The sequence below is a fragment of the Brienomyrus brachyistius genome, chromosome 16 (assembly GCF_023856365.1).
Source record: "Brienomyrus brachyistius isolate T26 chromosome 16, BBRACH_0.4, whole genome shotgun sequence".
Lineage (NCBI taxonomy): Eukaryota > Metazoa > Chordata > Actinopteri > Osteoglossiformes > Mormyridae > Brienomyrus > Brienomyrus brachyistius.
Genome location: NC_064548.1, coordinates 2,657,141 through 2,684,024, shown reverse-complemented (window position 1 = coordinate 2,684,024; position 26,884 = coordinate 2,657,141). Strand labels below are relative to the sequence as shown.

Below are 26,884 nucleotides of genomic sequence, written 5' to 3'. Positions count from 1 at the left end.
TTTGGGTTGTTTATGTCCCAATTTTAAAGGTTCTTACTAAGTTACTGAATAGGACAAAAGTTTTGGACATTTTGAAAAACAGATTATGGGCACATGTTGGTTAGTATATATTTATGACAGTCTATTTATGACAGCTTGTACTGGAAAGAGAATCACATAACTAACAAGGACTTAAACATTGCTCTAGGATTGTTAGTGGATGACTTTGAGCTTTGTAACCCGTTAGGTAGCTCAAAAACCAAGAACAAAATTTGTGGAATTTATTGGGTTACTGCAAATTTACCTGTCAAATACAGGTCATCCTTATCCTCCATCTATCCATCTATGTTAAAGACATTGAGCTGCTTGAAAACCAGGGCCTGTTTGTTGAGAAATTGAGAGTAAATGTATCTGGAACAGTGGTCTTTGTATCCGCTGATAATTTGGGAGCTCATTCTTTAGCAGGGTTTCAGGTAAGCTTCACTGCAGGGAACTTTTGTAGGTTTTGCTTAGCAAGCCGAGAGGACATCCAAAAAAGGTTACTAAGAAGTGGAGAATTTGATCTTAGAAAACAGCATGATCTTGACAAATGTATTTCTGAACTTCAAAAAAATGAAAAGTTGTCGTGTTGATGATATAAAAATAGACTGTGTGTTGAACAGATTGACCAGTTTCCAAACAGCAAGAGGATTTTCCCCAGACTTCTTGCATGACTTGTTAGAGAGTATTGTTCCAGTGGAGCTGAGTATGTGCATAAATGTTTTAATTTCCAACAAGCTCTTTACATTGGATGAACTGTACTGCTTGACAAAATCATTTCCTTACAAATTTGAAGATCGCCTTAATCAGCCCCAAAAAATTCCAAGAACATTTAATAACAATGGATCAATTGGGGGGAACGTGCATGAAAATTGGACACTTTTGCGGTTGCTTCCTCTAATGATTGCTCATTTGGCGCTGGAGCACAACAAGGCATGGATGATTCTCATGGAGTTAAAAGAGATGGTTGAACTTTTGTCCAGCTCAAAATCCACAGAGGAATCTCTCTTACCTGGAATGCAAAATATCAGATTACGGGCACTTAGTATAGGACGTATTTCTGGACTTCAGACTGCGCCCTAAACACCATTATCTTGAATATTATTCACAACTTGTTAGCTGTTTTGGTCCCTTACTGAACTATTGGATAATTCGTTTTGAAGCAAAACACAGAATTTTTAAAAAAGCCGTGAGAAAGATTCAAATAATTTTAGGAAAAAACTCCTTACAATGTCAACCCAGTACCAGTTTTTACTTGTCTACAATCTGGAAATGCCAAGTCTTTTTAAACCACCTTTGGAAGTGACAAATATCTCAGATGTTTCACCGGATATTTTTGACTTATCTATCAAGTCAGCTATTAGAAAAAAGCACAGGAATGTTGGTCTAGCTTCTGTTGCTACATGGCACAAAGTATTCTGAGGGCATGATTGTTTCTTTTTGGGAAACAAGTGGACTGCCTGACTTGTAAGACAATCAAAATTTTCATTGTTTCTCAAAAAGCTTCATTTATTGACGAATGCGTCACAGCATGGTACGTGGAACATCTGCGGTGCTTTGAGCTGTGCAAGGATCAGTCTTCAGAATTCCTCATTGTAGATCTTCAGGACCTGAATGATTACTCCCCAGTTAATCTATACATGATCCAAGGAAGACTTCTCATCTCTTTCAAGGCTTTTCTTACTCACTAATGTACATGATTTCAAGTTTAGTTAGTATTTCATAAAAATAAAAAAAAAATCTTACACTTGCAGTGTAAAGTTGTTGATGTTACTGCTTCTTCAGGATCTTCAGTAATCATGCTACTTCGAGTAATTATTTCCAAAGATGACATTTGAAGGGTGTTAATTGAAAGCGTACCCAAGATAGATTAACTTATTTACATACTGTCTCAAAGGTTAAATTTAGATACTATCATAACTCTGCAATTTCAAGATCCTGCATTTGAAAATGAACTGTGTACTGTAATTTGACAAATCTATCTGATTTATTCAAAGACTGAGCAACTTTGAGAGTGATACAGAAGCTTTCAAAAAGTTCTGATCCTTCAAGTGACAGTCAGGTGTCTGAATCTTCCCAAGAAACTTCAACTGTGCACAGTGCTTTCTCAGAAGATTCACCTCGTAGTCATATTCAGCAGTGGCCAGTCTCATTTGTAATTCCAGCTTTTTCTTCTGCAGGTGAATTAAGGCTCCAGCAGGGCAATAATAATTTCACTGAAGATGGATCTTTCATTACTGCATCCAATGATATGAAGAGTGACATTCTTGAAAAGCTTGCAGAAACTATTTTTGCCATCAGGCCATATCCAAAAAGTAAAGAATACGAGGATGTTGGAAGAGCCCTGATAGAAAAGCACCCATGTTTGAAAGAACCTGGGTCGTCTTTGGGATGGAAAGGTTGGATGTTTAGTCTATAATAGAAAATAAGAACATAAGAACATAATGTCATGACCCAGCTCATCGGCTCCTCGTGTGTGCCACGCCCCCTGATTACCCGCGTGTGCTTCCCTGATTGTTTCCAGCCTTGTCTGATTACTTTGCTTAGTCTTGTCCTGTTTTAAGTCCTGGTCTTGCTTGTTACCCTTGTCCGTCATTGTGGATTCGGTGTGGTGTGTGTTCCCAGATCCTGTCCTGTCGTAATAAACCCCAGTTTAGCCCTGATCACTGCCTGCCTGCCTCTCCTTACCTGCCGACCCGCACGATCGCCGCTTCCCGTGAACACGATTGTGACACATAAGAACTATACAAACGAGAGGAGGCCATTCGGCCCATAAAGCTCGCTTGGGGAGAACTTAACTAATAGCTCAGAGTTGTTAAAATCTTATCTAGCTCTGATTTAAAGGAACCCAAGGATTCAGCTTGCACTACATTATCAGGAAGACTATTCCATACTCTGACTACGCGCTGTGTAAAGAAGTGCTTCCTTAAATCCAGTTTTAAATGTTCTCCCGCTAATTTCCACCTATGGCCACGAGTTCGTGTATTTGAACTAATGCTGAAGTAACTATTTGGTTGAACAGCATCCAAATCTGTTAGAATCTTATATACCTGGATCATGTCCCCCCTCAGTCTCCTTTGCTTGAGACTGAACAGATTTAGCTCAAGTAACCTTTCCGCATATGACATTCCTCTAAGACCAGGAATCATTTTTGTGGCCCTATGCTGCACCTTTTCTAAGGCCACAATGTCCTTTTTATGTCCTTTTATGGTGACCAAACCTGCACACAATATTCTAGGTGAGGTCTCACCAAGGAATTGTATAATCTTAGCATTACCTCCCTTGACTTATACTCCACACACCTGAAGATATACCCCAACATCCTATTGGACTTTTTTATTGCTTCCCCACACTGGCGAGAATGGGACATGGAAGCATCAACATACACACCAAGGTCTTTTTCATGATCAGCTACCTTTATTTCAGTGGGACCCATAAAATACCTGTACTTTATATTTCTGCTCCCTACATGGAGTACCTTACATTTGTCTACGTTAAATTTCATCTGCCAGGTATCGGCCCAGTCACTAATTAAATCAAGATCCCACTGTAGCTGCTGAGCTGCTAATTCAGTATCTGCTACACCACCCACCTTGGTGTCATCTGCAAATTTCACCAGTTTACTGTATATATTGGTATCTATATCATTTATGTAAATTAGAAACAATAGTGGTCCTAAAATAGAACCCTGCGGTACCCCACTATGGACGCAGGCCCACTGTGACATTGTGCCTCTTATAAGTACTCGCTGTTTCCTATCTGTTAACCAGTTATCAATCCAGGTCGCTACGGTACCTAAAATACCTGTCGCTTTGAGTTTAAGTAGGAGCCTCTTGTGGGGGACAACATCAAAAGCCTTTTGGAAATCTAAGTAGATGACATCATAGGCCTTCTTATCATCAACTTCCTGAGTAGCTTCCTCAAAAAACTCCAACAGATTTGTTAAACAGGATCTACCTCTCCTAAATCCATGCTGGCTATCCCGCAAAATGTTATTGGAGTCCAGGTAATCTACCATTTTCTCTTTGATTATAGCCTCCATAACTGTACCAGTTATACAAGTTAGACTGATTGGCCTATAGTTAGACAAATTACTTCTATCCCCTTTTTTGAAAATAGGCGTTATGAAGGCGTGCTTCCAATCAGAAGGTACCACACCTTCAGATAAGGATTTTTGAAACAGTAAAGTTAAGGGTCGGCAAATAATATCCCTCATCTCTTTTAACACTATAGGTAAGATGCCATCAGGGCCCTGTGATTTATTTATTTTGAGCTTAGCTAGGCTTTGCAAAACATCTGCTTCAGTTATATATATATATTAGCTATAGACGATGCTGGATAGGTAATAACTGGTAAATTACTAAGGTCCTCAACAGTGAATACCCGTGCAAAACTATCATTGAACTCATTTACTATATCAATGTCGTTTACTATTATAAGACCCTTACTATCCTGCAGATTAGTAATTTCAGGTTTTAGAGCTCTTTTAGAGTTAAAATACTGGAAGAAACTTTTAACGTCATCCTTAGCTTCCAATGCAACCATCCTTTCGACATTTCTTTTAGCTCGTCTAATATCATTTTTTAACTCAGCCTGTAGACTTAGATATTCCTGCTTAATTCTGTCATCGTCAGTTATTTTCCATTGCTGGAACAAAGCCCTTTTCCTCCTTACTTTATGCTTTATTTCCCTAGTAAACCACCTAGGTTGCAATTTCCTAGATTTATTCTTGCTGGAAACAGGTATGAAGTCCTCTTGCACTTGCAATAATGTGCTTTTAAAAAATTCCCAGGCCTCTTCAACAGTTTTGTTATTTAACTCCATCCAGTTCACAGTTTCTAGTTTTAGTCTCATACACTTAAAGTCAGCCTTCCTAACATTATATATTTTTGATTTGGACTTAGCTCTTCGAACACTAAACTTAACCTCAAATTTGACCATGTTATGATCGCTACTGTCAAGTGGTTCTAAAACGTCTAATTTACCAATCCTGTCCTGGTTATTAGAGAGAACAAGATCAAGAATGGCATCTCCCCTGGTAGGGGTGTTAACAAACTGAGTAAAAAAACAATCCTGTACTAATTCCACCATCTCCAGTTCATTTTCTGAAGAGCCAGTGACAATGTCCCACTGCATTCCTGGTAGATTAAAATCACCCATAACTACCACATCATTTTTATTGCTCATAGTCCTAATATCACTGTATAACAATCTGCTTTCCTCAGCAGCTATATTAGGTGTTCTGTAACAAACACCGACAATTAGGCTATTTGAGTTTTTAGCATCTAATTTTACCCATATTGCTTCCGTAGTTTTATTTATATCAGTAAGTTCCCTTGCCTGCAAGTTTTCCTTTACATATACTGCAACACCACCTCCCTTTTTTCCTATACGATCCTTACGGAACAACGTGTAACCATCCATATTATATTCTTGTCCATCCTTTTCACTCAACCACGTTTCAGTTATTCCTATAATATCATGAGTCCGATGAGATAAAAGCCTCTAAATCAAAAAGCCTCTAAATAACGACGTGTGTAGAATTTACACTAATACATGGCGTACTTACAAAACTAGGAATGTGCGTAAACAAAAATCCAGATGCATAAAACTGTGATCGACGCACATTCACTTTATAAATCCCACTGAGCGTGAAATTTTACGGACGTGAATGAGCCCACAGCCACCTCCCCTATAATTATGTATATTTGCATATGTAAATTAGTATAAATACCTGCTTTGTTCTGTTTTTCTTAAACAACAATGGATAAACAATGGAAAAACAAGTATTTTAGAGGAGGTCATGTTAACAGAAATCAAGAAAAGTGATATTATATAGTGGTTTAAGTAGTGGCATCAGCACTAAAGTTGACAGGGCGGCAGAACGTGGCGGAGTCAGTTAAAAGTGTTTTTATCTATTTGCATGGTGGATGAAATTAAGAAGAAGTTGGTTGGGCATTATAGTCAATGTGAAAAAACGAGTGGCCACTCACCGTAACAGTCTTAACAGCACAGGCGGAGGGAGCGGAATCCCCGGTCTCACACTTTATCGGGTGAGGGGGACGCCGATGTCAGCGCGGGTGAGTTTTTCTCGTACCAAACTTGTTTGAATTACTTGCATGTTTATAAATAAGAAGTAGGGCGCAGATGCAGTGTTACTTTTGTTTATTCTGTTTGTATATTCTTACAGACAATAGTACAAGAGGTTCCCCCAGTGCCGAGGACGACACAGGCGGTGATGGTGCTGCTGTGCCAAGCACATGTTTGGGCGCTGGCTGCACACATTCCCGTGCCTCGGAAACCGGGGGGCGGCCATAAGAACATAAGAACTATACAAACGAGAGGAGGCCATTCGGCCCATCAAGCTCGCTTGGGGAGAACTAAACTAATAGCTCAGAGTCGTTAAAATCTTATCTAGCTCTGATTTAAAGGAACCCAAGGATTCAGCTTGCACTACATTATCAGGAAGGCTATTCCATACTCTGACTACACGCTGTGTAAAGAAGTGCTTCCTTAAATCCAGCTTGAAATGTTCTCCCGCTAATTTCCACCTATGGCCACGAGTTCGTGTATTTAAACTAATGCTGAAGTAACTATTTGGTTGAACAGCATCCAAACCTGTTAGAATCTTATATACCTGGATCATGTCCCCCCTCAGTCTCCTTTGCTTGAGACTGAACAGATTTAGCTCAAGTAACCGTTCCTCGTATGACATTCCTCTAAGACCAGGAATCATTTTTGTGGCCCTACGCTGCACCTTTTCTAAGGCCACAATGTCCTTTTTAAGATATGGTGACCAAACCTGCACACAATATTCTAGGTGAGGCCATCCAACCGTGTGCTGACTGAAGCTGTGCTGCAGTCACAAAATGCAATAGTCAATGCTGTAAGAGATGTTGCCAATGAATTAAAACATCTATTAATGATACGCTGTGTGATATTAACCACACATTAAAAGAATTAGTTAAAAAATAAATTCCTTGGTTACCTGTTTTACATTCTTGCTATTACATTAATGAGATGCATGTTCGGATCGCACATAATTTGTACATTAATAGAGTGAAAGTGCTTTCTATTTACATAAGCAAATTCGTTCTCTGAATGTGCCTTTATAGCAATGTGAGTGCAGTCGATGGCTCCGATTACATTGGGAAAACCATACATCGCTGCAAATTGCGCTTTACTGTTTGCCTGTTCAACCACAGTGTAAGAAAAATTTATATATCTGGGTGACAAGCGGATTATGCCGTCTCACACAGCTGGCATGACGCGACTTGGTGTTGACTAAATCACTATGATCCCTGAATATGCGGTCTCTTCCAATTCTTCCATAAGCTACGTCTTCCAATAACGCAAGAGCTGCCATGGCAGTTGTAATAGTTCGGTCATTTTCTGCATTTTCTGCACAAATTGAATAAAAATCAGGTGCCGTACATTTGTAAACAACATATAATTAATGTCGGTGTATTGGATAAAGTCAGCGTCATGATTGTGAGTTTAAAAAGGGAAATTAGCATCGAAACGAGCCATCCGTGTACAAAACCGAGCAGAAACGTGCGTACGGCATGTGTGGAGCTGCCGTGAGAATGTGCGTAGCGGTACGCCAAGTTTCGTTTATACATGTCGACGTGAGCGTGGAAACGGCGTGCGTATGCACCGTTTATACATGAGGCCCCAGACTGGGTAGTTATTTCCAACACACATGAATCCTGATTTGGCAGAATCCGTGTATCATTCGTTCATCTATTTCCTAAATAAAACCAATAGTCAACAAAAATAACATTTGTTTCTACAATATTTGTTTCTACTGTATTGCTCTGTGATACTGTACTGTATTATAGTGTATTTCAATTATAGGACTACACAATTTAGTAATTTCATTTGTACAGTAATGTAATTTGAAAAAGCATTTGAAACTGCTGTACTGTATTCTGAATGAGTAAAACTTCAGTAAATAGCAACACTGTCCATTTCATTACCTTATATTTATGTAATAAAAATACAAAATGTCAATTAGATGGTAATCTGCCATGAGACAGAAAGAAAAAAAAATCAGGTATAATAGTTATTAATTTCACCCAGACAGACGTGATGACTATAAGTGGTTTCCATTGTAAGTCGTTTTGTAAGTTAGTTATTTGTCAGTTATTGGGGGATCAACCGTGATCAAATGGGACACAGTCTGCAATTTCACCGCTGGTGTTCTGACATTTTGGCATACTTTATCAAAATAGCATACTTACATATTTTAAAGAGGGTAAAGTACTCTAATAAGGAAATTCACAATTTCAGAATAACAGGGTTGCCAACTCTCAGGCATCTGGTGTGACACACGCCGTCAGACAAACGATCACAGCAAGAAATCTTATGGCAAATCTATATTATTCCATTTTAAACCTAAAATTATCTACATCGATAGCGTTGGGGTAGTTTGCAAACCCTACACACTATTCACAAGGTAATTAAACTAGCTGTTACATACATGTAACAGTGTGTACAGACTTGTCTCAAATTGAAAATTTCAGTCCAGCCAGTTGACCAAACTTGGCAACCCTTAGAATAAACTGTGTCTTTAACAGTGATGATTGTGCCCTAATAAAGAAATGTGCCCAACTGGAATAAAATATCTATGGTTTTAAATGGTGGTACGGTGTTCTGGGGTGGCTTTCCCTAAAGCTTTGTAATGCTAAGTAGTTTATTATCTATTACCTAAGACTGATCGTTAATTAGCATGCGTTTCCCAAAAGTTTCGTAACTAAAGTAGTTTGTTATCAAATTCGTAGACCCTCTCATTATTTTCTACGTCATTCTTTAGTCTGCTCTCCTGTCACAGACACAGAGATCAGGCAGAATACATGTCAAAAACATACAGACTCTCTTTTTTGATGTTGATGATATAATAAGAGGTCAATATTGAAATATCATACTTTAAGGTCGACTTTAAATTAATGCAAACGGGGCTCGTTGTTGTAACACCTATATGCCATTTGAGTACATAACAGGGTTGTGCACCATTCAGAAATTACTTGAGAATGGCCTTGAAAATCAAATTAAATTCATAAAATTGAAAACACGGTGTTCAATCACAATTCGATTTTGAATATAAGGAAGTAGAATTAAAATGGATAGGCATGGCCGAAATGATTGGCACAATTTCTCCAAGAAAATTGTTGCAATTAGAAATGTTTTCGTATACACATGTTTATTCCCTTTATGTGCATTGGATCAACACAAAGAAACAGAGAAAAAAAGCCAAATTTGTCATCATTTCACACAGAACTGCAAAAATGGGCCGGACAAAATTATTGGCACCTTTTCAAAATTGTGGGTAAATCGTTTTATTTCAAGCATATGATGCACGTTTGAACTCACCTTTGGCAAGAAACAGGTACTGGCAATATAGCAATCACACCTGACGCCAGTTAAAATGGAGAAAGGTTGACTCAGCCTTTCTGTTGTGTCTGTGTGCCACACTAAGCATGGAGAACAGAAAGAAGAGCAGAGAATTGTCTGAGGACTTGAGAACAAAAATTGTGGAAAAATATCAACAATCTCAGGGCTACAAGTCCATCTCCAAAGATCTTCATGTTTACAGAAAATGGAATTAGGCCTACGAAGAAAGGAACGCAGTACCTACAGTAAACATAGTGGAGGTTCTAAGGTGTTTTGGGGATGTTTTGCTGCATCTGGCACTGGATGTCTTGACTGTGTGCAAGGCATCATGCAGTCTAAAGACGACCAAAAGATTTTGGGGTGCAATGTAGGGCCCAGTGGGGTAGCATGGTGGTGCAGTGGTTAGCACTGTTGCCTCACACCTCTGGGACCCAGGTTCGAGTCTCCGCCTGGGTCACATGTGTGTGCAGTTGGCATGTTCTCCCCATGTCGTCGTGGGGTTTCCTCCGGGTACTCCGGTTTCCCCCCACAGTCCAAAAACATGCTGAGGCTAATTGGTGTTACTAAAATTGCCCATAGGTGTGCCTGTGTGAGTGACTGGTGTGTGATCGTGCCCTGCGATGGGCTGGCCCCCTGTCCTGGGTTGTTCCCTGCCTCATGCCCATTGCTTCTGGGATAGGCTCAGGACCCCCCGCGACCCAGTAGGATAAGCGGTTTGGAAAATGGATGGATGGATGGATGTAGGGCCCAGTGTCAGAAAGCTGGGTTTGCATCAGAGGTCATGGGTGTTCCAGCAAGACAATGACCCTAAACATACCTCTAAAAGCACCCAGAAATGGTTGAAGACAAAGTGCTGGGGAGTTCTGAAGTGGTCAGAAATGAGTCTGGATCTAAATCCGATTGAACACTTATGGAGAGCTCTCAAAATTACTGTGGGGAGAAGGCACCCTTCAAATCTGAGTGACCTTGAGCAGTTTGCAAAAGAAGAGTGGTCAAAAATTCCAGTTGAGCGGTATAACAAGCTTGTTGATTTTTATAGGAAGCAACTGATTTCAGTTATCCAAAGGGCGTGAAACCAAATATTAAGTTTGGGGTGCCAATAATTTTGTCCAGCCCAGTTTTTGAGTTTTGTATGAAATGTCAAATTCGGCTTTTTTCTGTTTTTTCTGTTGTTTATTTCCTTTATGTGTATTGGAACATGTGTATTCCAAAACATTTGTAATTGTAACAATTTTCTGGGAGAAATGGTGTATTTTCTGGAAAAATTACAGCAGTGCCTAGAATTTTGGCAATGACTGTAGCTAGTATTGCTGCAATCCATTCTTGCCCCTAATTGCAATCTCCTCATCTTTGTTGTCCTCTGTGGGATGGTGTGATCCCATCTCTATTTATCTGGTGCTTAAAAATTAACGGTATTGAAATGAATGGTAATCACGGCTCCAGAGGTGACATTTTCCACATATTATGCTCATAAATAAGGTGAGATCTGTTGTGTAGTTGTCTGGACACAATCTCTGAAATTCAATCCATTATTCCTAATTTATTCAGCCATCAGGGAATACGTACAGTTTAGGGTGCCAGTAATATTTTTGAGTTTTGTATGAAATGACGTCAAATTTGGTTTTTATTCTCTGCTTTTTTGTGTTGTTCCAATACACATAAAAGAAATAAACATGTGTATACCAAAACATTTGTAATTGTAACGATGGTGCATTTTCTGGAAAAATGTGCCTCATTCAGGACACCTCTAGCAACCACTTGTTCGACAAAAAGTCAAACCCAAGGATTCTCAGAAGAGACACAGTACTGAAAGAGTCCAGTAGTCATCTCACTGGATAGCATCCATCCCTCACTGCCATACAACAAGACAGGGAACACCAGGACTCTAAAGACTTGGACCAGCGACCTCATGACTCATGCTCTCCCAGTGTATCTGCTGACTTCATAGGAAGAGTCACCAGAAAAATGAATGTTGCTGCCAAAGTAAGTAAGTCTATTGACAAGGTCAACATTCTCCCCGCAGACAGATACACTACTCACACATTTAAACTCCGCATTTCGGTGGCTCTACTCTCTGAGATACGCGGAATGGAGAGTGGCCAGATCTCTGTAGGTGGGTATACCTACTTTTGGTCTGATGGCTGCCATAGTTAGGGAGTAGCTGTTACTGTAGTGGAACAGCTCTTCCTGATGGTGTCTGATGCCACTCCTCACCATGCCACCGTGAATATTTACATTAGCAAAAAGTATACATTGGTACACACATTTGAAGTGTTGCCTACAGAATGAATAATTTAACTGTGATTTTGTGTAAAACATCCTCATGGTAAAACAACATGGTGAAAAAACCTCAACCATAGCCATCTGAAATCCACAGGGAAAGCTACTGCATGCAGACAAGGACTTAGATGGCTGACATAAACCAAATGCATATTTTTACAATAGACTAAAACAATTACACAATTTTTATCTTACAATCATATAAAAAGAAAGTTCACTCTCTAGTATCAATAAGATTAATATATACACCTATAATGATGAAAGTAAATGAAAGTAAAAGTCTTATCTTTTGCTAGATATGACATTCATGTTTGCATTGAATTGAAATTAATTAAATTCTTCTTACTGTCATTCCAATTCAACATCATACAGGGTGTGGCCCATCCATCCATCCATCATCTACCGCTGAATCCGGGGTCGGGTCGCGGGGGCAGCAGTCTCAGCAGGGAGACCCAGACTTCCCTCTCCCCGGCCACTTCATCCAGCTCCTCTGGGGGGACCCCAAGGTGTTCCCAGGCCAGCCGAGAGACATAGTCTCTCCAGCGTGTCCTGGGTCTTCCCCGGGGCCTCCTCCCAGTGGGACATGCCCGGAACACCTCACCAGGGAGGCGTCCAGGAGGCATCATAATCAGATGCCCGAGCCACCTCATCTGGCTCCTCTCGATACGGAGGAGCAGCGGCTCTACTCTGAGTCCCTCCCGAATGACTGAGCTCCTCACCCTATCTCTAAGGGAGAGCCCAGCCACCCTGCAGAGGAAACTCATTTCGGCCGCTTGTACCCGCGATCACGTTCTTTCGGTCACTACCCATAGCTCATGACCATAGGTGAGGGTAGGAACGTAGATCGACTGGTAAATCGAGAGCTTCGCCTTTTGGCTCAGCTCTCTCTTCACCATGACAGATTGATGCAGCGCCCGCATCACTGCTGACGCCGCACCGATCCGCCTGTCGATCTCCCGCTCCATTGTTCTCCCACTCGTGAACAAGACCCCGAGATACTTAAACTCCTCCACTTGGGGAAGGACCCCATCCCCAACCCAGAGAGAGCATTCTACCTTTTTCCGGCTGAGAACCATGGTCTCGGATTTGGAGGTGCTGATCCTCATCCCAGCCGCTTCACACTCGGCTACGAACCGTCCCAATGAGAGTCGAAGGTCACGGTCCGATGAGGCCAACAGAACCAAATCATCTGCAAAAAGCAGAGACCTAATCCTGAGACCTAACGCCCTGGCTGTGCCTAGAAATTCTGTCCAAAAAAACTATGAACAGAATCGGTGACAAAGGGTAGCCCTGAGGGAGTCCAACCCTCACTGGAAACGAGTCCGACTTATTGCCGCCCATGCGGACCAGGCTCTGGCACCGGTCATACAGGGACCGAACCGCCCTTAAAAGGAAGCCCGGTACCCCATACTCCCGGAGCACCCCTCACAGGACTCCCCGAGGGACACGGTCGAATGCCTTCTCCAAGTCCACAAAATACATGTAGACTGGTCGGGCAAACTTCCATGAGCCCTCCAAAACCCTGCTGAGAGTATAGAGCTGGTCCACTGTTCCACGGCCAGAGCGAAAACCACACTGCTCCTCCTGAATCCGAGGTTCAACAATCCAGCGGACCCTCCTCTCCAGGACCCCCGAACAGACCTTACCAGGGAGGCTGAGGAGTGTGATCCCCCTATAGTTGGAGCACACCCTCCGGTCCCCCTTCTTAAAGAGGGGGACCACCACCCCGGTCTGCCAGTCCAGAGGCACTGCCCCCGATGTCCACGCGATGCCGCAGATGCGTGTCAACCAGGACAGCCCCGCAACATCCAGAGCCTTGAGGAACTCCGGGCGGATCTCATCCACCCCCGGGGCCCGGCCACCGAGGAGCTTTTTAACCACCTCAGTGACCTCCGACCCAGAGATAGGCGAGTCCACCCCCAAGTCCCCACACCCTGCTTCCATTACGGAAGGTGTGTCGGTGGGATTGAGAAGGTCTTCGAAGTATTCCCTCCACCGACCCAGAACGTCCCGAGTTGAGGTCAGCAGCGCACCATCCCCACTATAAACAGTGTTGATGTTGCACCGCTTCCCCGCCCTGAGCCACCGGATGGTGGACCAGAACCTCCTCGAAGCCGTCCGGAAGTCGTTTTCCATGGCCTCGCCATACTCCTCCCAAACCCGAGTTTTTGCCTCAGCAACCGCCAAAGCCGCATCCCGCTTGGCCTGCCGGTAGCCGTCAGCTGCGTCTGGAGTCCCACAGGCCAAAAAGGCCTGGTAGGACTCCTTCTTCAGCTTAACAGCATCCCTCACCACTGGTGTCCACCAGCGGGTTCAAGGATTGCCGCCGTGACAGGCACCGACCACCTTACGGCCGCAGCTCCGGTCAGCCGCCTCCACAATGGAGGCGCGGAACATGGCCCATTCGGACTCAATGTCCCCCACCTCCCCCGGGATATGGGAGAAGTTCTGCCGGAGGTAGGAGTTGAAACTCCTCCTGACAGGGGGTTCCGCCAGACGTTCCCAGCAGACCCTCACTATACGATTGGGCCTGCCAGGCCTGGCCGGCTTCCTCCCCCACCAGCGGAGCCAACCCACCACCAGGTAGTGATCAGTTGACAGCTCCGCCCCTCTCTTCACCCAAGTGTCCAAGACATGCGGCCGCAAGTCCGACAACACGACTACAAAGTCGATCATCGAACTGCGGCCTAGTGTGTCCTGGTGCCAAGTGCACATGTGGACACCCCTATGTTTGAACATGGTGTTCATTATGGACAATCCATGACGAGCACAGAAGTCCAACAACAAAGCACCGCTCGGGTTCAGGTCGGGGGGGCCGTTCCTCCCAATCACGCCCCTCCAGGTCTCACTGTCATTGCCCACGTGAGCATTGAAGTCCCCCAGCAGAACAAGAGAGTCCCCAGGAGGAGCGCTTTCCAACACCCCTTCCAAGGACTCCAAAAAGGGTGGGTATTCTGAACTGCCGTTTGGCGCAAAAGCGCAAACAACAGTCAGGACCCGTCCCCCCACCCGAAGGCGAAGGGAGGCTACCCTCTCGTCCACTGCGGTAAACCCCAACGTACAGGAACCCAGCCAGGGGGCAATAAGTATGCCCACCCCCGCTCGGCGCCTCTTCCCTTGGGCAACTCCAGAGTGGAAAAGGGTCCAACCCCCCTCAAGGAGACTGGTTCCAGAGCCCAAGCCGTGTGTCGAGGTGAGTCCGACTATATCTAGCCGGAACTTCGCAACCTCGCGCACCAGGTCAGGCTCCTTCCCCATCAGAGAGGTGACATTCCATGTCCCTAGAGCTAGCTTCTGCAGCCGAGGATCGGACCGCCAAGGTCCCCGCCTTTGGCTGCCACCCAACTTGCATCGCACCTGACCCCTATGGCCCCTCCCATGGGTGGTGAGCCCATTGGAGGGGGGACCCACGTGCCTTGTTCGGGCTGTGCCTGACCAGGCCCCATGAGTGTAGGCCTGGCCACCAGGCGCTCGCCCTCGAGCCCCACCCCCAGGCCTGGCTCCAGGGGGGGACCCCGGTGACCCGCGTCCAGGCAAGGGAAATTGTGTGTCCAAAATCTTGTCCTTCATAGGAATCTTCTGAGCCGCACTTCGTCTGGTTCCTCACCCAGGACCGGTTTGCCTTGGGTGACCCTACCAGGGGCATAAAACCCCAGACAACATAGCTCCTGAGATCACTGGAACACGCAAACCCCTCCACCACGATAAGGTGTCGGCTCCACCGTAAATACATACATTTGATGTATGTTCTGTGTCTACAGCAATGCTAGGTTTTGCATCTTATATGCGTGCATGCATGTGCATTTTTGTGTGGTGTTTTGAGACACCATAGTGCACTTTGCATCTAAACACTTCATGTGATACATGCGAAAAAACCGCTACACTGAGAACAAGCTAGCAGAGAAATTTAGATAGAATTATGCGTAAATTTCAAGTATCAGACAATATAAAAATAATGTATATGTGAGAGAGAAAGTCAATGTCATTCAAGTGGTTAATGGAAGGAATACATTTAATATATAAAATAAACACTTTCACAAAAGTTACAAAATCATTTCTATCCTATAATTCCACGCAGGCACTAACAGCTGATATACACTCAAGGACCCTCCTTCCTACACTTACGACAGGTGTACCTGGCGCAGTGCATATACTGCTGAGTTCTCCTTCCAGCTGTAAGATTATTTTTGGGTACATGCACTGTCAGAATAACACTGCCAGTTATGAACACTTGTGTGAACAATTCTTTGGTTTCCGACACATTTCTAGCCTGAGGTGGAAGTTCCCGTCGTATCTTATTTATGGTGCAAAGCAGAATCGTGTTGCGTTTCAGCAGTCTATTAGCCAGTGACAGGGATGTGACGAAATCGCCGGTTGTAACTGTACTGCCCTTGCCTAGAAATGGTTCCATGAGCTTTTTCCTAATTTTTCTTTACACAGTTAATACCGTAACACATGTAAAGCACAACTTTTATATTATAATTTTAAATTAGGGTAAGCTGTATACTTTGTAAATATTACACATTACACCTATGTTATCTTCAAAATGTGTGTCACATGACTATTTTGGTCCAATCATAATTAAATCAAATCACGCCTGCTAGGCTAGTTTCATTAGCACAAGAGCACAAGATGGATAATAACCCTCTTTTTTTTGTCCCCCCGCAGTGATCCTGCAGCACATTTAGCCACTGGCTCAAGCCACCATGGTATATTAAAGAATATTACCGGGGATCATTCCTGCCTGCCATCATCAGACACCACAACACCCCCTCCAAAGTGCCAACCCCCACCCCAAATCATAATACATCAGGAAGCATCCTGTCTTACAATACAATCCAGTACTTGCTGTTCTAACTGCACATAATATATTAGCACATAAATAATATTCTTACAATTAAATAATTAATTTTGATGTCACATTGTAAGATCATTTAAATAATTTGTATACTATGCACTTTTTAAATCTGTTTGCACTATGTGTACTGTCTTTGTACTTTGTCTAATTGGCAAAATATATATGTGGACTTGTGCACTATGTTCTTGCTGCTACAGTATATGCACCAGAATTTCCCCCATCATCAATAAAGTTAACCATAATCATAATCAAATCTGAACAGGACCAGGGGGCGGTTGCACAAAACACCTTAAGTATGACACCTAAGGTTTCATTTTTCCATAGCTAAGGCATTTATTTAAGGGTGTCGCACAGAACCCCTTAAAAGGTTTCCTTAGTTAAGGAAAAACATTAAGGGATTTACAACATTGAAAGCCATGGCTAAAATGCATTTTACAGCAGTAAAATTGTCCCATTTCCATGTAGACCGTTCATACGCTTGCACTCGCGATTGCTTGTTATACCCGTTATTGTCTCACAAAATTTCTCACAAAGTAAAAAAAATAAATAATAAAAAAACCGGGAGGAAACAAGACAAGAAAGCCAAATTGGTCAGAGGAGGAAAAGGTTATACTTTTGGAGGAATACAATAAACTAAAAGAACATACTAAAAAGTAAATGTGGTTCCGCAAATAACAGCAAACAGAAAACAACGAATGTGGGAGGAAATTGTAATGAAAATGAATTCAAGAAGTCTGGAGAAAAGTTCTATCCAAGAGGTCCAAAAAAATACAACTTATCTGTTCGGGCCAAAAAAAAGATCACTAATTACAGGAGAGAATGCGACAAAACTGGTAAGATAACTCTTACCAGTTGACATTAACTTACAACTTAAGATAGGTTAAATGAATAACATGACTTGAGAGAACTGTTAACGTGAGTCTATGTTGCTGACAGTGAAATAGATCTCAGTACATAAGTTGCTCATCTTCTTTCAACAAGTTATTATTAAACATTAAAGTATTTAAAGTATAGATATAAAGTAGACTGTATCGGTGGGTAACGTTAAACAGTAGGCTATGGTTAATTAATGAGCTGAACGTGAAACAGGCTTAACGTTGAATGACACTCGCATTTAGACTACAACCTAATATGCTAGAAAATAAATAATTCATTACCAGAATTTATTCTATACAAAATGTTATTTTCAAGGTGGAGGTCCACCTCCAAAACCTCTTTCAAATGAGGCAGCGATGGTAGCGGACATGAATGACGCGGCACACCGTTGACTTGTGGACATGAACTACATCGCCTATTACAGTATGGAATGAACGTGTAGCATAAAACCACAGAGCAATCATTAATTTCAACGCAACTGGCAGATAGAGCAATATCAATTGCCCATCATTTAGCGTATCTAAGGGGTTCTCCCGGTCGCGGAACACTCTTTTTGGGGTGCGTTTATTTTCGTTATTTATTATCATAAACTCGGCCATGTTGCAGTTAAGGTACGGTTAGAGGTACCTTAATTTTTTTTCCTTAGTTTGGTTGCTAAAGTCTTTTCTGCAACCGTTAAGGTATAAGACGAAAGTAAGAAGAAAAACTTAAAAACGTAAAGGAAAATTTTAAGGAAACCTTAAGGAGGAGACTTACGGATGTTTTGTGCAACCGACATTATTTTAAGACTTTAACTCAGGCTTTAAGGAAAATCTTAGCTTAAGGTGTTTTGTGCAACTGGCTCCAGATCTTTACCCATGCAACATGTCTACATAAGCTGAAAAACACCTATAAAATATGTTTTGGGTTGTCATGGTAACAGGATCAAGTGTCTGAAACTGCAGCAATGCTACATCTGTCTCAAAAGTTGATCACTTCCAGTTTGTCACATGACAATGTGTCAAATTTTGAAAAACATCTGTACAATACTTTTAGAGTTACTGCATTCACAATGTGTTTCCTTCCTCTGCTGCCACACAGCACTGCTGGCTCATTTTTGGAGCAATTTGTTTGAAACTGAAACCAGGTGTAGATCGTCATCCATAGTACGTTATACTGAAGCAGTAATAAGATCCACCAAATACTTTTTAACTTATCACATTCATAATATCACAAGTCATCTGCTTTGATGCTTCCATTTTGCTGCCACTAACCAGCATCGCTTCACTTTTGGGGTGATCTGTCTCAGAATTTAATCTGTTCCAATGTGGTATCCATACAATGCCTTTGCAAAGTTTGAAAAGATCCACTGAGCAGTTGCTCAATTATCTTAACAAGCAAAGGATCTGCAGCAGTGGACCGGTCTCAGAACCATATGTATGTACCTCCCCAGCAAACTATGCTGGGAAATACCAGAATAGTGTTGCTTCTTAATACCATCAAAAAACTGTTTGCCACAGCATAAAATCTGGACCATATGCCCATATTAAGAAGTAGGTACCGCCCAAGTCTCGTGCTGGCTACTTGAAGGGGGGGTAATGTTAGTGGAATGGCCTTAAAGACATGCTGTAGCACAGCTGGGCATATGACCACCAGAAACTTTTATATGCATTTTTTTAAACATTCTCATGGAGGGACCGGGCCACCTACAGAAAGTGAGCTCCTTCCTTGCAACAGAAGTGGGAGTGTTGTGTGTTCTTTGTGTTCTGCGAGCAGAGTTTGTATTGCGATTCTGAGAATGAATTTCCACAAGGGGCAGGCCACATCAGGCAGCATTCAGGGGTTCACAGTTACAGCATAGATAGACTGAAAGGTACAGCGTAACACCATCCATTTCTGTTCCTGCACAGGGAAACAGGCTAGATATGCAATAGCATGAAAATCCAGTTTGACTGGAAACTACTGCTTTACTTATTATTTGTGTAAGTACAGGCACGTTGACATGCTTCTTTTACACATCCTGTCTCCCTATGAGACATAAACACTCACACACAAGCAAAGAGCACTGCTCAAAAGTCTTAGGCAGTCAAAGAAAATGTTTAATTTCATTAGTTAACTCGATGCAGTACTGATTAGCCATACAAGGTGTGCTTAGAGGTGAAGTAAAAACAATCATAGCTGTATTGGATGATAAGTACAAATTGGACTTTACAAGAAGAAATGGCTAAGCTGACACACTTTGACAGACATAATCATACTATAATACCATAGTTTTACACCAACGTCATTTATTTAAGTTGGTGGTGAAATTTAACAGACACATGGGATGGCTGAGGTACCTCTGTGGAAAGGTTTGGGAATTGAAAAAGTCATCCCTAGTCAACCCACTAGATATCAGTGACTTTTAGAAGAACAGAAAAAATTCTTATTAGTTTATTATCGTGTTTCTGATAATTTGCATGCCCTGTCCTGGCCCTGGACCCCCATAACCCTGCACCGGACAAGCGGGTATAGAAAATGGATGGATGGATGTTAATTTGCATCTGTTCTAATGTTAAATTGTACTTTTGCACAGTATTGTACATACCTGTAGAGTTCAAAGGTCTAAGTGCAAGGTCAGCCATTTATCAGGCATCCTTGGAGCATTTCAGGAGGTGGGAGGGGCCTTACTCAAGGACCCCACAGACACATGACTATTCTGCTAAGGACAGAATTTGACCAGCAACCACCTGCTCACATACAGTGAGGCCTAACCTACTTAGCCACACTCCTGCCCCTTGTACGATGTGCATCAAAGCACCACGTCCACCTTGTCGTGGGTGTACAGACTCACGCATTTAGCAGCTTGCTGGTGTGAGTCTCCCTTCAGGCCAGAGGGCACAAGCTCATTCACACTTACAGTCTGCTGCCCATAAACAACTCAGGCCTGCCTCACTACTGTTTTTTATCACTTTTACACTAAGGGATATTGAGCTAGGCTATTTTTAATGTCCCCCAATTTTGATTCTCCCTAGAAAATCAGATATAGATTGGCTGCTTATACACTTAACACAAACTTATACACAAACTTACTTAAGTAAACATGCCATTTTGAAACAGTTGAGAATCTATAGAATATCACCCAATCAAACTTCAGGAAGGGACCCCACTACAGGTTACAAACAGGTTACAATATTAAACCAGATGACCACGTCATACATCTGATGCCCCCACCTTCCTCCACTGGTGTTGCTGTAGTGCTAGTTAGCATATAGACCAACCCAAAGGCCCAGGTTTAGGAACTGGAGGGTGGCACGGGCACCACTGCATTGCCCCATCACTCAGGCTCCTAAATGATCTAATGAATTCCTCCTTTGCTTCTCGAGCTTTGTGTTAAATCTTCTCCTTGTTCCCCATCATGGCTGCAGAACTACGGCCTCTTATGTGCCAAGTGAGAGTAATGTGTGTATGTGTGGGGTGCAGATTACAGTAAATCCCCGTGACAATGCAGCTGCTCCTCACAGAGGACTCACATCAGCTTGTACCTCCTGCACATCATTGCCCTCCACAATGCCTCTTCCATTTTACATTCGCTGAATCTCCCCTCATGCCTTTGACAAACTCTTTAATACCAAGCAAATTCCATGTCATTTTTTCCATTTATTGCGCTTGATGAGAAGTAAACTGAATGGGGCTACCTACCTTTATCACAGGCACAACAACAATTCTGCTTCTTGGAATGTTCATTGCTCAGCTGATTTGTATAGCAGACACGTTTACATTTAGCTGTTCGGAAAGGGCTTTTTATCCAAAGGTGAGTTATGCTTTTATACTCTGTTTATCAAAGGCAGAACAGCAGCAGGGTCTTCAGAGAGTAGCTAAACTGCCACTGACATGCAAAGGCACAGTTCAGAGACATCCTGAGGAACGAATCTCAGGGCCGAGTTACAGGGATACACTGAGGGACTGGGTGTAATGACTTCAGGCGGTGAGCTTATGACCGACAAACCTGTGAAAGAGAAAGAGCCCATAATGCTGCAGGTGGAGCAGCTGCCAGCAGAGCAGGGAGGGTCAGACACAGACAGCAAGGCAGATACTGCAGCCCTAACAGCAGTATTTCAGATCAGCCACAATGAGCGCAGTGCCACACAGTCCCATGCTTCACAGACAGCCTACAGAGAGTTCAAACTGAAAAATCAGATTGGAATATAAACCATGCCTTATGTAAATCAAGGTTTTTCCACTAAGTTCAGAGAGAGGGCTTATTTTCTGACCTGAGGACAGCACTAAAAGGGACTTCAGTGGGACATTTTACTGGTGTTCAGATTGATAATACTGCCAGGCACAGACTGGCCATTGGGAAAGTTTGGGTATTTCCTCAATGGGAAATAAAAGTTGCATCCTGGTCCTTAACTGATGCTCATCAGTACCTGGGACAATACATACAAAACCAACTAGTGATGATGGCCATGGGTGCATTGCTCCAGACTTCTACGTGTCTGTGTGTGTGGCATGTCATCAGAGTCTTATGTAAACATCCATCCATCCATCCATTTTCCAAACCGCTTATCCTATTGGGTCGCGGGGGGTCCGGAGCCTATCCCGGAATCAATGGGCACGAGGCAGGGAACAACCCAGGATGGGGGGCCAGCCCATCGCAGGGCACACTCACACACCATTCACTCACACATGCACACCTATGGGCAATTCAGCAACTCCAATTAGCCTCAGCATGTTTTTGGACTGTGGGGGGAAACCGGAGTACCCGGAGGAAACCCCACGACGACATGGGGAGAACATGCAAACTCCGCACACATGTGACCCAGGCGGAGACTCGAACCCGGGTCCCAGAGGTGTGAGGCGACAGTGCTAACCACTGCACCACCATGCCGCCCCCCTTATGTAAACATTTCATTTTAAATCTCTACATATAGTTCACAAAAAATTGTTAGGGTTAAACCAGGAACAATTTGGGTTGACACCATTGAGCAGAAACAGGAGATTCATGCAACTAAATGAAAAACACCCCTGCTGCTATCCACATCTAACACCCAGATGTATTTAATGGAGTCTGTTTCCACAAAATCAAACCCAGAACATTTTTATATTTCAAATCTAGACTCTGAGGAAAGATATGGGAGCACAGCATGAGCAACTTCACCCCAATCCTGCTTTCAGCATGACCACACGAGCTCCCCTCTGTATTGCTATATCCTATGGGTATAAACACTGCCCCTGCCCCCCTATTCTGTCACACTGAGGGTGACAGTTTGTTTTAGTACTGAATATAGGAGGTACAGATGATGGAGCTCTTCTGATGCTTTGTATGTTGTCTAGCATCCCTAAGCAGGGTCTGGGATCCCTAAGCGAGGTCTGGGATCCCTAAGCAGGGTCTAGGATGCTTGCTAGAGTCTGGGATCCCTATATGGGGTCTGAGATCCCTAAATGGGGTCCAGGATGCATAATCATGATCTGAGATCTCTACACAGGGTCTGAAATCCATAAGCAGGATCTGCAATTCCTCACCGAAGTCTGAGATCCCTAAATGGGGTCTGGGATCCCAAACTTTACTGACTGCACCTTGGCTTAGAGGCTGCAGTATCACATTGGATAATAAATTACTCTCTGTCAGCAGTCAGCAGATTTTTTTCAATTGAATCAAGGCCACAGAAGCTATTACTATGAATACCAAAGGTAAAAACAATATTGTCAGAAACTGTTTCCTACTGTGTTCTACCTGTTTGCCAAACTTAGAAGAAATGGGTTCATATGCAAGGAAAATTACACACACATACACATTTGACAACTAAATATATTAATGGTCACAGATACACACATGCACCCACACGCACACACACACACAACACCTATACTGAAAATGTTCATCTGCTTCTACAATATATGAGTAGTTATGTTGCACTGTACATCAGTCTGTGAAATTAAAGGATTTCTTTGTATTTGTAGTTTTTTCCATCGATCACACTGTTTTCACTGTAGCTAGGTTTACATATATGATAAAAGGAGGAGTCGTCAGGAACTTTGCAAATACCAGTGAAATGAGAAAAGCAGGACCAAAGCAAAGACGTAAGGGGATGGGGTTGGGGAGGTGAAGTCCATGCCGTCTTTACCTGTGCCGGTGTTCGTCATGGTCTCCTTGCCCGTGGATCACCGCCAGACCAGGGTGCCTGCCCTGTATGTTTGGGTCGACATGTGGTATAAGCACATCCTCCAGGCCCAGGTCGAAGCGCTTGTGTTTGGAGCTGTCCGGAAGAAAGAAGAATGCCCCAAAGCAGAGGGTGATGAAGGCACTAAGAATGAGGAGCAGGATGAATTTCTCTGAGAGCCGCAGCGTGGCCCTGTGGTGGGTCAGCGAAGAGGCTCCAGGTACGACAGACGGTATCCGCCGGCCCGACAGCGGCAGCAGCGCCGGAGCAGTCATGGTTTGCTATGTGAGCTCGATTGATAAGGCGATGTCATGCGTCGTGTTATTATCTCATGTTGACCAGCATCTATCGCAACATTAATCCATATTGTAGGTGTAAAATGTCATCCTTAAGTTCTGAAAATAAAGAAAGAAAACAGAAATCATACATGTGAGATGTCAGGACTGCTAAAAGTTTTATGGAATAGTTAGTCCAATTGCCACCCCTCCCACATACACACCCAAGCACACAAACATAGGCACATGCTGTAAATATGTTAACTATTTTTCTTTTCTATTCTTCTTTCAAATACAATGATATGTGCGTTTGTTTTAGGTTCCCAAAATGTGTATGTAGAAACGGAGAAAGGCCTAACTTGACAGCATATGAGCCGCCTGTGAAGCGATGCACGGTTTCCGTTAACCATTTTGCCCCTGAATTGCGCTGCGCCAGTTGTACACCTGCGTCTCCGGTCTCCGGCATGCCAGCTGCCGGCTTGGCATTTCCCAAAAGACCCAGTGAAATGCTGCCTGAACTAGGCACTTTCCTGATTTAACTGTATATTCCATAGCATGCACTAAAAAGCAAAGCACGAGCGTGACATATATGTCTACCAAACACAGTAATTCATGGACGGTAATTATGCATGCACAGATTTACATGAATAACAATGCCTCATCAGAAGACATACAGTCCAGTAACTGTCAGCGACCTACCATCTCCTTACGAAGCGTGAAAATCGTTTTGACTTCCTTCACCCATGCCCAAGTAAAGTTTCTAGCCAGTAGGTCCAACGAGAAGGAGAATTGGTAACGATTTCGTTATTAAATAAAGAACGCGGAATCAACTAGATCCCACCTCCTGGAAACTGGATGGGAAATTGTGGGGGAAAACGGCAAATCCGTGATATATTTACATCCAGAGAGGTGTAATTGTAATACGATTAATTTTTTTCGTATAAATGTATCTTATTATTTGTGATAATATTCCGTTTTGGCTACATTATGTCGGAATAGGTTCTACCTTCCATAGAGCATCCATTGAAAATAGCCATTCTTCCTTAGGCCTTCATCACATAATGACGGCGGTTTCTTAAATGCCAGTTGCGATACACCGGAAAATAAGCAAGTTAGCGTTAAATCATTTCTCATAACGGAGCGTTTGTTTCGTGCGCAATCACACGCACGGCACGCAATCGAGGCCAAAACTATGATCGCGAAGGAGCGCTGTCTCGTCCTGCTGCTGCATCGCCGCTCCTTCCAGGCAAATCGGCATTTCCATTCAAAGCCCTTTCCAGTCTCCGTTTTCAGGAAATCATCCGGCTACACTGAGAGAGATGTTGGTAGCCAGTCAAAGTGATTTTTCTCCCCGCTGAATTCGAAAGTAGCATATATTCCCCGTGAAGCGATGCTCTTAATGAGGCAGCAGCTCCTCTTCTAGGTCCTCCGCCATCCTATGAACAACCGGGCGTGCAAAGCTAGGGGGCGTCTCTCAGCTGCGCCATTTAACTTTAGGAAACGTTTACCAAATACATCTGCAGTATAGCCAAGTGTCCGCGCCAGTCAAGTATTTGGGATAAAACATTCAATTATAATAACTGTTTGTTTAATTAACTTGTAAAAAAGGCAAGTATGTCGAATATGAATTTCTGTTTCTGCTGTTTTATTTAGGCCTACATAAGGACTGTATGTATTACTGACCTTAAATTAAGTCCCATTTACTGGAAAATATATAAAATATTATACATTTTCTTGTCCACATCACCCAGATGAAACACTCCGCAAGGCACTGCTGGCTCTCCTCAGAGTTTCAGTGAATACTCTGTTTTCTGACTGACAGCCTCAGCTGCTGGGGACTTCCGGAATGCTACTCTAGCAACTGAAAGGGCTTTAGCAGATGAAGAAATCCTCAAAATGAAGACCCATTATAGCCCAGCTGATAAATTTTATGGTGTGGTTTCTTCTGATAGACAAATTCACTATACACATCCACTGTACGTATTCCCTGATTGCTGAATAAATTAGGAATAATGGATTGAATTTCAGAGATTGTGTCCAGACAACTACACAACAGGTCTCACCTTATTTATGAGCATAATATGTGGAAAATGTCACCTCTGGAGCCGTGTGTCATGCCCGGCTCGTCCGCTCCTCGTGTGTGCCACGCCCCCTGCCTTCCCACGTGCATTTCCTTGATTGTACCCTGCTGTATCTGCTTACTTTGATTAGTCTTGTCTGGTTTTAAGTCCTGGTCTTACCTGTTAGCGTTGTCTGTCATTGATGTTAGTCCGCGTCAGATGTTCCCTGCTACCCGTTCCCCCGATTCCCTTATTAAAACCCCAGTTTGCCCCGTAATTCGCCTGTCTGCCTGCTTCCTGTCTGCTCGCCTGCCTGTTCGCCTTACCGGCTTCCAGCGTCCCGTGACAGAATGACAGACCAAAAGAAGAAGCGGAGAGGGAGGAAGAAGCTCCCAGAAGAGCCGATCCGTCTGGGCGCCTGCTCGCTCTCCAGCCCCTGGCTCCCTCAGGAGGAGGAGCTCGTCCTGGGTCCCGACCTGGGACCGTACGGTCTGGGACCCTGCTCCCTGGCGAGGCTCTGGGCTCCGAGCGAGGATGAAGAGGACGAGCCCTTCGTCTTCCCGGACCCAGAGCCCCTCCCTGCGGAACAGCTACCGCCCCCCAAGCGGTGCGATAACCGGCCCGAGCGGCTGGCCAATGGGAGGGCCAGAGCAGTGAGGGACGCCATCCCGCGGGTTCCCCGCCCTCTTAAAGGGGCCACGCCCGTTTCGCCCGCGGCCCTCGCTGACAGGTACTTCACCCTCCAGGGACTGTATTGGAGGGTGATGGGAGAACCGGCCCCACAGGGCCCTCCGGAGGGGGAAAAGCTCGCAGTGCAACTGGGGCAGGATTTCGCCTCTTTCACTCCAGAATCCCCGTATTCAGATCTGGAGAGGATGGCTGAAGACCTCCGGAGGCTGATCAAGCTCCGGAGAGCTCCGGAAGCGCCCCCTCCGCCTGCAGCTCCAGGGCAGGCGCCCCCACTGCAGCCGCCTGCTGCAGCTCCTGGGCAGGCGCCCCCAC

The 26,884-nt window shown here is 43.7% G+C and overlaps 1 protein-coding gene across 3 annotated transcripts in view; it reads right to left on the bottom strand.

Annotated features, from left to right (window-relative positions):
• man1a2 (mannosidase, alpha, class 1A, member 2) overlaps positions 1-25,595 on the bottom strand; it is a 92,683-nt gene extending 67,088 nt beyond the window's left edge. The window contains exons 1-2 of one of the 3 annotated variants that reach the window (XM_048979030.1): positions 24,522-25,595; positions 23,512-23,942 (exon numbers count right to left, since the gene is read on the bottom strand). In XM_048979030.1, the coding sequence (XP_048834987.1) occupies positions 23,512-23,822 (311 nt within the window). In that variant the 5' untranslated portion in view covers positions 23,823-23,942; positions 24,522-25,595. The remainder of the gene's footprint in view (positions 1-23,511; positions 23,943-24,521) is intronic. The other 2 variants (XM_048979033.1, XM_048979034.1) reach the window with 2 other exon arrangements.
• Positions 25,596-26,884: the final 1,289 nt, after the last annotated feature.